Source organism: Chelonoidis abingdonii, chromosome 15, assembly GCF_003597395.2.
Source record: "Chelonoidis abingdonii isolate Lonesome George chromosome 15, CheloAbing_2.0, whole genome shotgun sequence".
Classification (NCBI taxonomy): domain Eukaryota; kingdom Metazoa; phylum Chordata; order Testudines; family Testudinidae; genus Chelonoidis; species Chelonoidis abingdonii.
This window is the reverse complement of record NC_133783.1, coordinates 51843617-51860305: the sequence shown is the minus strand read 5'-3', so window position 1 is coordinate 51860305 and position 16689 is coordinate 51843617. Positions and strand designations below refer to the sequence as shown.

General features: G+C 39.8%; 1 protein-coding gene across 1 annotated transcript in view; it reads right to left on the bottom strand.

Moving 5' to 3' along the window:
- The window catches only part of HSPA12A (heat shock protein family A (Hsp70) member 12A), an 85103-nt gene that overhangs the window by 33921 nt on the left and 34493 nt on the right, over positions 1 to 16689 (bottom strand). Inside the window, exons 4-6 of the mRNA XM_032762998.1 lie at positions 9040 to 9226; positions 7990 to 8094; positions 4973 to 5089 (exon numbers count right to left, since the gene is read on the bottom strand). Of these exons, the coding sequence (XP_032618889.1) occupies positions 4973 to 5089; positions 7990 to 8094; positions 9040 to 9226 (409 nt within the window). The remainder of the gene's footprint in view (positions 1 to 4972; positions 5090 to 7989; positions 8095 to 9039; positions 9227 to 16689) is intronic.

Below are 16689 nucleotides of genomic sequence, written 5' to 3'. Positions count from 1 at the left end.
TTGTCAGGGCAAGATAACCCCATGAGCCTCTGATAATCACGACAATCAGTTCATTAACACAATACTGTCTCTGTTAACAAGTGCCATTAAAGAAAAGTCTTCTGTCTCTCTAGAGCCACTAATATGTCTAAATCCATTTCCTTTCCTATGCAGTTTACATCAGAGGCTTGCTACAATGCAGCTGGCGGCAGTATGAGGACTTCACAAGTTCAAAACATCATCTTCATCTTCAGGCATTAAACACCTGATCTACACTTAAAGGGAAAAAAAGGTTATTATGGCAGCACCCAATAGAAAATGAACCACACTGTGCATTGCATCTCAGTCTAAGTCTCTCTAGCTTCTTAGAAAATGAAGGGAGAATTAAGTAATGAAATAGTAATACAATACAAAATAATACAAACAGCAGCAGCAGCCTTTCAATGAGACCTAGGCGCCTAAGGGCCAGATTTTCAAAGGTATTTAGGCACCTAAAGATGCAGATAGGTGCCTAGTAGGATTTTCCAAAGCATCTTGACAGGGAGGACACCTAAGAACCACAGGATCTGTTTAGGTGCTTACACAATAGAAAATCTAACCTAAAGGCCCTTTTGAAAATGGGACTTAGGCTCCTAAATCACACTGGGGCTTTTTCAAATGTTATCCTGTCTGTGAGTTTTTAACAGTACTGAAGAAAATAAATTACACTCCTCCCACATGTATGGAGCTTGAGCCTGCAATCTTTAGACAGGCATAGCTTCCACTGAAATGAATGGTAGTTAGACCTGAGGTAGAGCAGGTCAACAGAACAGTGTCATGAGGTCACAAGAAGGTAAGCTTGGTGAATTGGAAAGCTTCATTCCATTATGGGCTATAATGTGCTGAGGTGATTGCATTTTTACTGACCCTTAATGCAATTACTGTTTCTCCAGTTACGATTTTGATTTCTGCTGATGTAGTCTTTACTAATTATAACCAAATTCTGTACGAAGTCCTGACATTTCTATTCTTTTTGGTTTCCTGTCTCTCATAATATTCACTCTCTATCCTAGAGGAAAGCCAAGACTACAATACATTCTGGGAAAAGATTAAGTATTTAATTGCTGACTCTTTTTTTTTAAACAGTGCCTTTCAAAAAGCAGACTTCTTTTCTGGTGGAAAATGTTTGACAATAGAACAGATGTGCACAACTGAGGCAACAGCACACAAAAAAAGTAATGGCATGTTGCACTATTTTATTACAAAGAGCATATTTTGAAATATCTCTCCGGAGAATTGCAAAATATTCAGCTTTGTAAAATAGCTACAAATGGTTCTATGTCAATGTCTCATTGAATCAGAAAGTCATTTCTTCTTTGCTCTTTTAAATCCATTTACTGATGCTGAAAACCTGAACATCAATTTTTTTAAATATATTTTATATGTATATCAATATTGATAATAAACTATCCACATTTTACATCTTTAAAGGGATGTACATATGAGCATAGGAACTGACAGTTGGATCAGACCCAAGGTCCACTCCAGTAATCTCTGACAGTGACCTGACCAAATGCTATGGAGGAAAGTATGAGAACCCTGCAATAGGCATATGTGGAGTAATCTGCCCTCCACATTAGGTCTCATCCTGATCCCTAATACTGAGATATTGACTTAAGCCCAGAAGCATAAGGATTAATATTCCTTCCGCAAAATTTGTTATAATTAATTACAACAACTATGGATATTCTTGATATCCATATAAATGTCCTATCCCTTTTGGAATCTTGTTAAGTTCTTAGCCTCAATGACTTCCCGTTGCACAAGAGTTACGCACTCTCATCACATGTTGTGTGAAACAGGATTGCTTTTTATCGGTTTTGCATTCTCACCTTTTAATTTAGTTAACTGTCCCCTCTGGTCCTGACCAACCTCGCCCGTACAAATATTAGTTAAGCCTCAAAACCAGTCTGTTAGGTAAATATTATTACTCTCTTTCTACACAAGAGTGAAACTGAGGCAGGCATGATATTCAAAAAAGAGCCAGAGTTAACCCACTGGAATTCCTGGCTCTGTGCTTAGTCCTTTAGATCCGACTTCCTCCCTCTATATTTATATGAGCTAAGCATGTAATTTATTCCATTCCCTGTTATCTGTCATCAAACTACAAATCTATTTTGAGAGACTCGAATACACAGTATCAAGATTCATAGAACCTACAATGAAACAATGTTTACAACATCACTAAATAAACTGCTCAGTTAACTGATGTTTATAAATCTGCAGGCTAGTTTGCTCTGCACTGATCATATTTCACATACTGTGCTTTACTTCCTTACTTTACAGCTCCAGCATTCATATATTCCTGTCACACCCAACCCATTCCCTAACCCTTATTTCTACTGGCATGTTAAAGAAATTCCAGTCTGCAGTTCCCACTCCTTTAGTGCGTCTGAAGAAGTTGTAGTGAAACATGAACTGGAAGAAGGCCACTACTAAAAAGAGACACCTGACTAGAAATATTAAAGTCTCCTGATAAATAGGCTACTGCACTCAAAATTTCATTTGTATGAAGGGGCACAGTCAGAGGTTACAAGTGCCACTCAAAGCAACATATTACAGCAACAAACTGCTAGAAGATTTGCAAAAAGAACAGGAGTATTTGTGGCACCTTATTTAATTACACACAATGCATTTTATGAAATTTACCATAAATGCTATTAAATAGTTTGGATATCTTTAATCTTTTCATCAGAGAGGCCTTTACTGTACTGTAACAGGAAGACCTCTTTCTGGCATACATAGCATAAGATTTGCAAAGTCCTGAGAAAGCCTATTTCATGTTACTCCCATGCTCAGGCCTAGCCCTGCTACCCTTGAGCTAACTGCGAACTTTGCAAATTTCAGTTGCAGCAGCATTGGGCCCATAAATCCCCTTAATGCATAACCATATCACTATACTGCATAATCTTCAGGTAAGAGAGAATAAACAGAGGCAGGGAAATAGGGGGATCTCTATGACAGATATTGGACATGGCATAGCAGAGTTATATCCTCTACTCCTTTTTCACTGTTCCAGGGGATATTTAGCTTCTGCTTGGAAACCCATCTGAGATGGGCAGAAAAGCCCTTTACCACAGACTGCAAAATTATTTTCAATACTTTGTCTTACAAAACTGCATACTATGAGGTAATGACTTCATATGGTTATTCTTTGCCCAAGATATTCATACTTCTTCTGTTATACCACCTGCCCCTGCTCCCTCAGGCAGATTCCCCCCTAGTGCTCACTGATGTGAGCCACCATCACACCATATTAGACTAACTAAAGCGCAGAGTATTTCCAATTACAAAGTGATCATTTGTTACCTCTTCAAACTTTCCTCTACTTACTTCTCTTGTTACTCATGTTACTCTTGTGGCAGCAAATCCTCATTTTTAAGATACTTGCATGTTTCAATATTAAGTAGCAAAGGCTTATTTAAAAAACAAACCAACCAACCATTGCAAATATTGGTTTGAGCAACAGAGTGGATCTGACAGTCGGAATATATAAGACTGCAAGACAGTTACAAAGCAGAAGAATCGGTTTTCTTCATTTGTTGTTCTATTTCCATGTTTAAAGAGTCAATTTATGTTTCAAGGATACATTCAATTATTTCTCCATTTCCTTTCATTTTTCTTCAGCTGATCACACATCCTCATTTAAAGCCCTATCAGTCCTCACTATTTATCAAGCTTGCTGATAAAAAAAAAAAAACACAGTCACAGACACAGACACTATTCAACAACATTCCACTGTGCCACAAATGAGAAATGTCAACAGAGCTACTCTTTCCTTCTTACATAGCTCCCATTTCATGAAGACACATGCAAATAGACAGCAGGCAGACAACAATATACATAGATAACAGATGGGTCTCTAGTGTTTCGGATTTACCTATAACTGTGTCCTTCCATCAGAACTTTAAGTGTGTTTTGCTTCTGGCACTATGATTAGCAATCCCACAATAAAGACTGTTAAGAAAAATGGTGCTCAACATTAGAGATAGGAAGAACAGAGTCCAAAAAACTTGGGTGCCTCCCTGTAATGCTTTGGGGGGTTACGTGCGTACCCCTAGTGATCTTACAAACTGGCAATGCTGTCATTGGGACATGTAGTTCTTAATGGCCAGAAAAATTAAATACAAAATGAAGATCTAAATACAGATGCTGGAACTAGGTGTGCAGCAGCTCCCCCTGGCTTGAAATGGTTTCCATCGTATACAGGGTTTACAGTTTGGTTCAATGACTCTCAGCACCCCCACTATATAAATTGTTCCAGCACCCCTGTATCCTAAGGAAAAGAAGGATATGTACATCTAACATAGCAAAGACACAAACTGAGTCTGAAATAAAAGGACAGATAGACACTGTATGAATTTTCTAAAAGGATTTCAGGGTATTTTAAATGCACATAATCTGTTTCTGAAGTGAAATTCGTATCTGCATTTAATTTTCTCTCCAGGCTGTCCAGATCATTCCTATTGTGGGAATATGGGCAAGGGGGAAATAATTCCACAGAGGAGGATTTCTGCTATCCCTCTTCTTACTTTATTTTTTTAGTTACGATGCCAATGTTGACAGTTAAGAAAAAACTGTGACTAGTATTTAAATTGTCTGGTTCTTGGGCCTCAATTCTGCATCTATTCCAAATGCAGAGCTCTCACTGAGTTCAGTGGGAGTCCTGGGCACAGAATGACTGAAGGATCAGAGGCTGCAATGATGGGTACCAATATAGGAATCTAGATAAATAGCTCAGGCATCTACTAGGGTGAAAACATACCACTTGATACATACTGCTTTTGGGCGTCTCAGCTCTCCAGTGTTTCTAACCCAGTCCATTTCATTACTCTCTGGCCTGCTTTTATGTAGAATACATTCTTGCTAGTGATACTGAACAAATGTTTTAGAGTGAGTCTAATTACTAGGGATTTAAGGGGGTTATTCCTTCTCTCTTATTTCACAGTCTTACCTTGTATGCGGCTTGTCTCATAAACTGCTTTGCGGGCTGTTTCCAAATAGCAGGCACTGTAATTACCCATCTTACCTCAGAGTTTTCAAACTCTGAGCCAGCTTGGTCACTGAGCTCCTAAACCAAACGAAAACACAGAGACAGATGTAAAATTGACACCAGCTGTTTTACAAGTATATATCGTTTTCAGCTGGCTCCGGCGAAGGTAACTTCCCCTTTTCATAATTTTTTTAACGTTATGTCTACGTTACAAGTCAGAATGTTTAAATCACTAGCTGACATTTCAAGAATGCTCACAATCCCAATACTGGCCTTCTCCAGGAGGCCCATGGAAAGGGTTGCTGCCATTTCTTAACATGGAACAGGAAGAGTTCATTTTTCCAATGAGGAGTTCATGTTTTGCTGAACGTAATAGCATATTTATGTATGTTTATGGTAAAAGTCTGGTCTTTGCAGATACTTTAAAGAATTCCCACTTTCACCCTGATCAATGTACGGCAAATTATTTGCTGTAGCACTGACAAACCTCGTATTTTACAATCTGAATTTGTCAATGGCTGCTTTATACATTGCCCATCTTTAAACCAATCCATTTTTTAAAAACAGAGTCAAATGTAATTTCCTCTTACTAAGAATCTGAAAACATTTGACTGTTGATGGCTTGAAAAAAATTTACTTTTGAGCAAACATTTAATAGTAGCATTTTTTTTTTTAAAGAGCTTGTAGTCCATTTGCAGGTTAGGGAATATTTGTGACCTGTTTTGGGAAAGGTTCCAAGTAAAATGTCATTATTATATGTCCTATTTAAACCTCCATCCAAACAGGGTAAACAACAATCTCCTTTAGAATGTAAAACATTTTTCTATATGCAATTCTCCAAGGCGTTGTGTTTGCTTAGCTACAATACAATTCAAAACTTGTGGCAAAAAAGCAGAGACCTGATATCCCCAGGAACCTTATTTGATCCGATTATTATTCGGGCAAAGTAATGGTCCATTTATACTGATTATTTTACACATATATGCAGAATGTCATATCACAGAACTCTGCTTATTTATAACAGTTCAAGTCCAGAGGATGCAACGGAGCAAAACTGTACATGCCACTGTGTGCGGTGCCCCAGAATATACATATTTGCCTCGGAATTTCCCAAAGCTGTGTATGGTTTCAGCTCTGTGACTCATTAACATTTGCGTCTGGGGTCAAAGCAAAGCAAAGTAGTTGGAATCCTAAATATGGCTTTGAAAATGTAAGGGTAGGCTTGTGTCTTCTCTCACAGCGGCTATAAAGAGAGATAATAATCAAAGAGAATAAATGAATCCCATTCAAAAAAAAAAAAGCAGGTTAACTATCTAACAATGAGGCTATTTAAGTGATACTTGCCTGAATGGAGCTTTAGGAACAAATTCTTCCCTAGCAATCCCTATACAGATTGCACTGGTTTATGAGAGTCCAGAATTCAACTCTTACTGCATGATCCTGAGTTGCACCAGCCAAGCTGTGGGTATACTCTTCCCCTAGGGACAGCAAACCTGGTAATTTCTGTGATGGGCTGGATACTACAGAAGATGCTTCAGAGGGGCTAGGGTGCACCAATTATTACCTATAATGCAAAGTAAGGGATGGCAAAGCCCGTGAGAGATTGTCTGAGTGGTTAACACACTGGTGGTATTAGGAAACTGACACATAGTGAAGCAGAAGCAGCTCTCTCTCTCTCTCTCTCTCTCTCTCTCGCAGAGACAGGAGGGTGACAAAGTAACTCATAGCCTTGGGCACCCCAAGAAAAGGTTACAGTAGCATGAATTGTTTACCTAAGTAATGTCTTTTGTAGGACAATACATGCTGTATAGCTCCTCGCCATCAGCTAGGAAGCACGTTACAGGAAGTGTGAAGTGTTGCAGTTTTTTAGTATGTGTTAGGGGAGAATACAATTCTATTCTCTCTAATTGGTGAGGCTCATCTTAGGAATTTTGTTTTCTGTATTGCAAAGAAACCAGACCACTTTCATCTCTCTTATCTATAAACATCAACCATGTTATTAGAAAAAGCAAAAACATAAAGGGTGGGCACTTACATTTGAAGTAGAAGTGATGCAGGGGAGGCAAGACACTAGAATAACTTATAACAGATGTTGCCTATATGGTATCTCCCTAATGCCGGTGAGATTTTTTATACACAAACATTCTCTATAAGGGACAAAAAACAACATCTGCTTTCTGTTCACAACTGGGTGAAGTCTTCCCCATGCAGAGAACCGGAACAAAGCCAAAGCACCACATACGCCTCCAGAATAGGGGACTTGAGCATCTGTACAGGGGTGAATTTCACCCAAAGGGTGCACAGACGTGCTGTTTGACTCTAAGAATCATAAAGCTAAAAGCTAGTAAAGCTTTGGAAATTCATCTCCATTAAGGGACAAATCCTGCTAATTTGACTTGCTTCTGACTACTCACTGCAGGCAACTGGAGTTTTGTGTGAACAAAGATCAGCAGGAGTTATAGCCCTAAGAGATTAGAGTACAATCTCCCAGACAGGAGAGAGCGTTTAAATGAGTACAGAATATGGAATGTCCCAGAAGCAGGAGAATCACAATGAACAGAGCCAAAAGAGGCTCTCAGATGTATTACTTCTGGAGAGTTACATATACAGATAGTGCCAAGTGCTGAGTTTCCCATATTCAGATTTTTAATCACATTTTGTTCAGGCAAATGCCAAATACAAGAAGATTTTCCTTGACGAGAAAATAATAGATATAAAAGCATCATTCCATTAAGAGAGCATTCAGTCTCTGCACTGTGGTGATACCGATACATCCTCTTGTTCTCTCTGTGAGGAAGGAAATCACTTACGGCTATCCAGGACCTTTCCCAGTCCCCAGCTTTCCTGGACTTCCTACAGCTGCCCCACTTCGTTTACATCAAGCACTGCTGGAGGCTGAAGCACGGTTAAAATAGTTGGGCCAGAATTTGTGTTAGTTATAAATATAGAGAGCTGGATAAAGGAAGTATTTTCCCTACCTTTAATGCCTGTTCCTTAAAGAACTGCAGGGCGTAAGCAAATATTTCAAGTGCTTTGACTTTTTTCCCGTTTGCAGCTGTCAGATCTGTTTCCATGGTGAGATTCTAAAGGAAGAAAATAAGAGGTAAATGTTAAATTCATTTCCCACTGCTTGAGGGAAGGGAATTCTTCCTTACTGGGACCCACCAGCTTAGGAAAACTGACGTGCATTGTTTTGGTTTTTTTCCTGGCTTTCTTTTGGGGAGGATCTAACCAGCCACAGGGATTTCCTGGATTGTGATATTTTGCTATTTGTTACAAGCCTGGCTTTTTGTACCTATCAGTTGTGGCTACAAATAGTTGTAGGCAGATCTTGGTATGTGGATAATAAACATCTTATTTGCATAAATTGCACCTGGAATTAATTGCTGCCATGAAACTGCATGCAAAAAATGAAGCCCCACGTAACAGTGAAAACAATCATGTATTTTGAATTCCTACCAAGACATGAAACTGGAAAAGAAAGTATTGACCAACCCCAGAACTCTAGAATAGTTATTTTAAAATTTAAAGTCAGAGTATAATAATTGGGAGTACAGTCAAATAGTAACATGTCTTCCTTTTGGAATATACCACCAAATATTAAAGGTGAATTCACTCCCATGCAGAGGATCACCCTTCCAGCTGTGTAGCTCTTAAGTTCCTCTTACACCCTCAGAATAGGGCTTCAGTGGTGCATAGGTCTTAGGCTCTCTGCTCAGGGGTGAATTTCACTCAAAAAAAAACAAAAAACAGACAGGACAGGGATGGTCCAGGAGAGGCAACTCCCAAGGTTTAGAATGGCATTAATTAAAATGTTGAAGAATGTTTGATCCTGGCAGAGGGAAGCAAAATAAAGCAGTAGGCATTACAAGTTTCACTTAATAAACAAACCAATTTTTTTGTACAAGTACGAATGCTGGTGCTCCATGCCTGGCTCATAATTTCTAAAGATAACTGGCATGGCCAATATAAAAATATGTTTAGTTACAAATACAAAACCATCGAAACAGAGCTCAATTATTACTTACACCAGTGGTGTGTAGCTTCATCTTAAACTTTTCAAAATATAACCAATGCTTGGATTCACTGGGATCCAGGTCATGGTAGAAATCTCTTGCTGCATAACCAAAGCTATGAAACTTTCTTTCTGGCGTTAAGAGGATAGTAGTTGGAGTCTTCTGATTGGATATACCAGGATCTCCACCTTCCCATCTCCTATGAAAAAGATGAACCAGCTTCAAACTAGTGATAATTAACATTCATAATGATATGCTTATTAGTGAATTGTTTAAGCAGGCTGGCAGTGGATTACACCCAAGAATTTCACATGAGCAAACTTGGATTTGAATCCTTTTTAAGCCAAAAATGAATGTTTATTCACATCCAAGAAAACTTTGTACCTGACTTTTAACAGTCTTCATACATGGTCATGAAATTTTCAACAGTATAGTTATATCCTTCCCTTGATGGGTATATAACTCCCACAATGTAAGCTACACAGGAGTAACAAGGGGACAACAGTATCAAGATCACTGAAAGTCAATAATATAATGAACAAATTAAATATTTATTATTTAAAAAAAAAACACTACAAAAGAACATTAAGGTTGCAAAGCCAAGCACTCAAAAGTTAGGAAATGGCAAAGTTGTTGTTGCCCAGGCAACCTTAAATCAGCCCCCTTGTCGATATGCATTATAATATAGCCTTTAAATGCATGATCATTTACTACCACCCCACAAGACCCCATCAAGGAAATCTCATCCAGTCAAAAGCCACCATGGAGAATTGGATTCTATCCCTGCCTCTGCCATAGAGTTATTTTGTGATACTGGACAAGTCAATTAAAACAAACTTTTCACAGCTGGCCACTGATTGTGTGTTCCTCATTTTCTGGATACCTTGTCTGAAACCTTAGGAGGCATATTTACAGAAGAGCTGAGCACTCACAGCTGCGACTGGAGTTAATGGGAGCCATGTTTTAAGCAGAATGTGCTATAAAAATGCTTAATATTCTGAAAAATAACAGCCTCAGCATCTCAATTTGGGCATCCAAAATTAGTGTAAACAATGTTAGCCTTCCTCTCTGTGTCTCAGTTTTCCATCTGCAAAATTAGCGTAATAATAAATCCCTACCTCCCAGGGGGTTGTGAAGATAAATTCATTAATGTTTCTAAAGCACCCACATATCATGGGGAAAACAACACAGAAAAGCCTATGTTTAAGGTTAAGATTCTGTCATGAGTATTTTTAGTAAAAGTCAGCGACAGGCTGCGGACAATAAAGAAAAATTCATGGAAGCCTGTCCTGTCCCTGACTTTTACTAAAAATACTCTTGGGCAGGGAAGACATCTAATAGTCAGAGCACTGCCAGGGGCTGACATCCGGCAGCTGCCCCAGCCCCACTGCTGCTCCTGCTGCTGGGACTGACCCAACCCCAGCCAGTGCTTCAGTCCTGGGGCCACTGCTCCAGCGCCTCTGGATCTGACTGCCAGCCAACTGCTTGGATGACCCTGGGGCTGACTGCCAGCAGCTTCAGGGGGCTGATCCAATCCTAGCTGCTACTCTGGTGGCCCCAGGGCTGAGAGCTGCTCCAGCCCTACCCCAATGAAGTCACGTCTGTCCCGGAAAGTCACAGAATCTGTGACCTCTGTGACAGAATCATACCCTTACCCACAGGAAAATGTTTAGTTTTATATTCTGTGCAGATTTGGATGGTGTGTGGAAAATAAGGTATGGGGCCACAAACTGACTGAAGAGGATAAAAAGAAGTACTGAATAACTACCTACATATACGAGTAGTGTATACCCTGTGCACTGAATGAGGCAGGGAACCTGTGTAAACAGTATGTGATCATGTAATAAAAGACTGCATCATAATTAGAGCTGGTTGAAATATAAGGTATTTTCCCCTGTAGACAATTTTGACTTTTTTGGGGGGTAGTGGGAGGGAAGCAAGCAGCTGTGAAGAGTTGTATCTTCAGGTGCCTTGGCTCCCTGGCCAAGCTATGTTCCCTCGGGATGCACCGCAGTGTCCCCTCTTGCAGAGTTGCCACAGTGCACAATGGCAGTGTCTGGACACGATGCATTGTGGGAGATGTAGTCTATCTGGGAAACACAGCCTATAGAGGGAACTGGAGGCATAAGACACACAAACAACGCCCATGAGGCACTGAGATGACAATTCCAAACTGCATAGTTCTGGTTTTGAGAAGAAATATTTTGGATTTAGTTTAGCTAAACACTCAATTTTCAGTCAAAAAACAGTTTAAGTGGATATTCAAGCAATCATAATCATAATGCATACACACAAGGAGTCCAATTTGAGGTTGCACAAGCAATCTTATTTCTGGCATTTCCTAATTTTTGAGTGCATGACGTTGTGACCATATTATTATTTTTTTCTGTGTAATTTTATGGTTATGTAAAGAAGGCCTCTCCCTCTCAGAAGAATCAGCAGCAGTGTGTGTCCATGTTATGCAGCAGGGAGTGCAAATGCTTCTGACTAAGCCTCTCTTCTACAATTGTGTCTGTCTTTCTTCTTCTCCTCATCCATCAAGCACCAGACTAGACTGTCTGACCAGGCTGGTCAGCCTTAGGGAGCAATGAGAGCACAAGAGAGACAGTTTTCTTGCTCTCAGTTCCTGTGCCTGGCACTACATCAGCCCCCAGCCACTTAGAGGAACAATTTAAAGGGAATTTCTGTTCAGAGGTGGTGAGTTCCATGGGCCCGTGGTGCATGGGCACCAGGAATATTCCTGGCCTGGGGCCTGGCTCCAGCAATGTTTGAGGCCAGATCTCTCCCTCAGCCCCACTTTTCGCTCCTGGGTGCACCTGGGTGCTTCCACCTGTATGTACCCCTTTCCCAACGCTCCCTCCTGCCCCCAAACTCCCACCTACAGCCTGCACCCCTCACCCGCTCCTGCACCCCTACTCCCTGCCCTAGCCCGGAGCCTGTGCCCAGCACCCAAACTCCACTCCAGAGCCTGTACCCGAGACCCCCTCCCCCACTCAAATTCCCAGAGCCCAACCTCTTATGCCTTCTGCACCCAAAATCCCTCTAAGAGCCTGCACCCTGCACTCCAATCCCCTGCACCAGCCCAGGGCCTGAACCGTAGATCTCCTCCCCCCACCCAAACACCCTCCCAGAGCCTTAGGCAGGTGGGGGTGGAGTTTGGGGGCAGCAGGCTCTGGGCATTCTGGGCACCATCAAAACTTCTACAAACCTGCAGCCCCTGGTACTGTTCAGCCTCTGCAGGCCTGGGATGAAGCATGTGCATCTGTTCCATGGGGATAGCAGCACAGGTGCAATCCAGTCACACACAGGGGCTATGAGGGGACTGTAGATGGAATCTCTGGAGAATTTAGCTACTGAATTCTAAGCCGTCTCTACTGAGCAAGTGCAAAACAAGACTTTTCAGTCTTATAATTAGCCAAATTTGGGCAAATTTTCATGGGGACAGAAAAATTCATATCCCTGACATCCAGGCCTCCCCTGCTGTGAATTTTCAAGTCCCTGCTCCACAGGATGACCAGACAGCAAATGTGAAAAATTGGGACATGGGGCGGGAGGTAATAGGAGCCTATATAAGAAAAAGACCCAAAAATCGGGACTGTCCCTATAAAATTGAGACATCTGGTCACCCTACTGCTCCAAAGCATGGGGGACACTAAAGATTTCAACCAAAAAGTTGTAAATTTTTTAAACATGGCAAAACAACATATTTTCCCTCACTCTCATCCTCAGAGACAGCTATTTTTGTTGAATTGGGCTAACATCCAGTTTGAGGCAGACATGATATGGAAAATTTAAGCCTGAAAGGTTAGCATTTGGCAAAGTTATAAGCAACTGAGAACAGGGTCTTACAATAGAAGTTTTGGGCTATGTTAACTACAGGCTGAGCTACTTCCTCTGCATATAAGATAGTATATTAAATTTAGCATGCTTTGTTTTACCTCTTGTATATTTTATACAAGCTGCAGTACTTATCCCAGGAAAACAAATTAAAATATAAAACAAATTATAGCATTTTTCCAATTAAAGACCTTTTAAGAAGTGGATCACCGATGACTCAGTTCTTATTGAAGTAGCACTCCGTGAGCAGTTTAGAGAGAGCACAAGGTAGAGTCAACTTTTCTTCATCACACCAGTACCCTGACAAGCAGAGAAAGACCGCGGTACATAAATGTACCCCAAAGTTCAGGGGACATTCCCACTGGTCTGAAAGAAGAATAGTTATGATGGGCAATGGAATGATTTTGATCTCCATCCTTTAGGAGAGATTTTCTCAACACAGTTGACCTGCCACTCAGCTGATCAGTCCTGGCAGTAGAAAATAATGAGCAATGGCAAGTAGCAAAAGATCTGCTCTGATTTTTCATTTTATCTTTTGTGACTTGCCACTTGGGGCTTATCTGATGAACTTCAAAATCTTGGGTCACATGTTAAAGGAGGCAAAAGACTCCAGTCTCTGAGGTAATAGAAGAGCTAAGAATCCAACACTGGTATGTAGACCAAATGGCCAGAAAAGACTGTTCATCCAAAATGTTGAAGTCTCACACACCAGATATAAGTCCAGGGAAGCAGAACAGTTATCATTTTGAGAGGGAATCCTCAGTAATTCATTCTGAGTCATTTCTGGAAAGTTCCATTAATAGAAAATGTACTCAGGAACTAGATAATGATGGTCCTGTTTATTTTCTTTATGGACAGGTACATTATGCCTCTTTCTGGATTGAATACACTTAAGTTGCAGCTAAACTGGCAGCCCAGCATGCCACTCCACACTATGGCTGAGATTTCCAAAGCTAGCTAAGTGATTTAAATGCCCAATTCCCAATCATTTCTATTGGAAATCTGGCCTCCAAATCCCTCAGGCAGCTTTAAAAATTTCAATTTACATCTCTGCTCAGACATACAAGAGGCAATAAATAAATATAATGGGAAGTTTGACTTTAATTTTAATAATAATACAGGCCTTTAAAAAGACTCTTATGGCATCTGTTCTCTTCTAGGGAAGAGAAGCTGTGATCCCGGGGACTGAGTTAGGTTACCTGTGTTCTACTCATGATTCTGCCACTGACTCACTAAGGAAATTTCTGGCTCTGTGGAAGCCTATAATGGGAGCTTGCTAAGGTAAGGACCTTACAAATATATGGATAGAAACACTGAGGAATTAACAGGACTTTACAGGCATGAAGGACTGTAACTGGTAAAACCAAAACTAAAACTACGCAATCAAAGTAAATTAGACACTGATCTAGTCAAGCACTTAAGCACATGCTGGATTTGAAGCACTGAAGTCAATGGGACTACTTACATACTTAAATTAAGCACGTGCTTTAAGTGCTTTGCTGGATCAGTGCCTAAAAGTTTTTCTTTGTTTGCAAGTATCGGGGCTTACAACAAATAACAATTGGAATCAAAATGATCATTTTGATTTGCCGGCCGATTATATTTTCCATGCATATAGCATGCCACAATTCTGCTGAGATCCAGCAACCTAGTAATCTATATCATTGAAACGTTGTGATCTGCTCTTGTACCAAAGGAGGCATTTTTAGTTTAAAGTCAAAATGATACTACTTTGAGACATTTCACAGAAAAGCAGCTTTGTTAGAAGGTAGCCAGAAATCCAAGTGTCTGGAAAGGATCAATGTTAGACAGGCAGAGAACCAAGATTTCTTAGCAAGGAAAGAGCACAATGTATCATTGGTGCGTTACATTTTAATGTAAACATTCTCAAGAATGGTTCAGTTGGAAGTGACATTTCCTGTGCTCAAATATTTGTACATTATACTACTTGTAACTCTAATTATGTAAATATTTTGAGCTTCTTAATACTCTCTGAACTACTGGTTGTCAAACTTCTTAACCTTTTAAAACTATGTTTTTTCATTGAACTTCATAATTTCATAAACATGTTATGGCTGGAACAGGATTATGAAACACTTTCACCCAGATTCTCTATTGTAATTAAGAGACAATGAAAGTAGAAATCTATAGATGCGAGTTACTGGCAAGAGCCTATTTCATGCACTTTCTGGTCAGAACTTCATGGGTGAAAGCACCAAGTCAGTAATTTTTGTAAGTGTTCTTGTTGTTAAAATGCTAGTTATGCCACAACCACATTTATTGTCCTTCAAATTTTGTCCTTCCAATTTGGTAAACTTTTAAATATGTTCTTTCTAGCTTGAAAGAAACGTGGCTTCTTCCTTTATTCTTTGTTTACACTAGCATGTAACATAATGTCTACACAGATCCATGTCACCATAACAGCATGTAGTTCCCTTGGTTGGCATTGGTTTTCTCCAGGTTCTATACAAAATAATTTCTCAGCAAGTGAGTGGTAAAGTGATATTTAGGATTCGAAGAGTATCTTCCATCAATTGTACAGTAACTACTTTTTAATTGTCTAACACTGCAATAACATCTGCACTGGCAGACCTCTGCAGCTGTATGGAGCCCTATGCTTTTAACTGGGTTCTGCACATGTACAGGGTGTGGATCCAAATGCAGGTTGAGGACTTAAGATAAAACAGGTCAAATTTTGGGCCTAAAAGTTTGGATGGTGTCACTACCTAAAATGTCCGCAGTTTGTTACAGACTTAGTTAAAGATGCTAAACAGCAGTGGGCTGCAGGCACCACTGTGCCATGGCTTTGTAGGAATGGCCCTGTAGTTAGCACAGTTTGGGATCACTAAAGTACAATCTCAGAAATGCCATTTCTTCCTCATCCTCAATATTTCATCCAGATCCCCTATTTTAACAATTAAAATTAAAAATTTAATTTTTCATTTTAAAACTAATTTACTGTCAAAAATGACTATGCAAACTTACTACTAAATATGGGTCCAAGTCTGCCTCCCATACCTCTCTCTGATCCCTGGTATCTACCTGTCCCCACCTGGTAGCACCAAGTACCTTCTCATGAATTGCACTGTGGGGTTTCTTGAAGGACCATTGATGAATGGGGCAGAAAGGCTTTTTACAAACTGACCACAGAGGTTGAGTGCACAATCAGGACTGTCTGCAGACAGCTTCATTGCTTGTCACATTTGGTTAGCAGCACTGTAGCCCTTTCTACTCCAATTTTCAGACTTCCAGAAGGACGAATAGTAAGTTGCCTCATGCCAAAAGTGATTGCCATAGTTAATATTTTCATACACTCAACTTTTCAAACCATTCACTTTTAGAGCTGAAATTTCCCATAATTTGGTCTCTGCACAAGGATACAATTTACCTTTTCTTTTCTTTAAAGAAATATAGTTTTAGTCAGACTGAAGTCAATTTTGAATTACGGAAAATGAAAAAAGAAAACACAAAACCTTTCCTAAGGAACTCATTTTCCAGTGCTCTTTTCCTTTTGTGAATCCATCACAGTAGTCTTTGTATTTGTGATCACATTATTAGACGCATACATATCAAATTTGTAGGGGGAAAAGCTGTATTGCATTATATTATTTGAGAAACAACATGTAATCACATAACTAATACCTATTTTGTATGCATACAACTGGTAGAGTTAAGCTTCACTTTCGCATTTTCTGACTTTTGAGTGCTTAACAACCTTAACATTACATTACTGGGGGTTTATGGCAAAATAAATATATAAATAAAATGCTATAAATTTAAATGGCCCAAATCTTCAAACACTGGCCTCTGTTTTTGAACCAATAA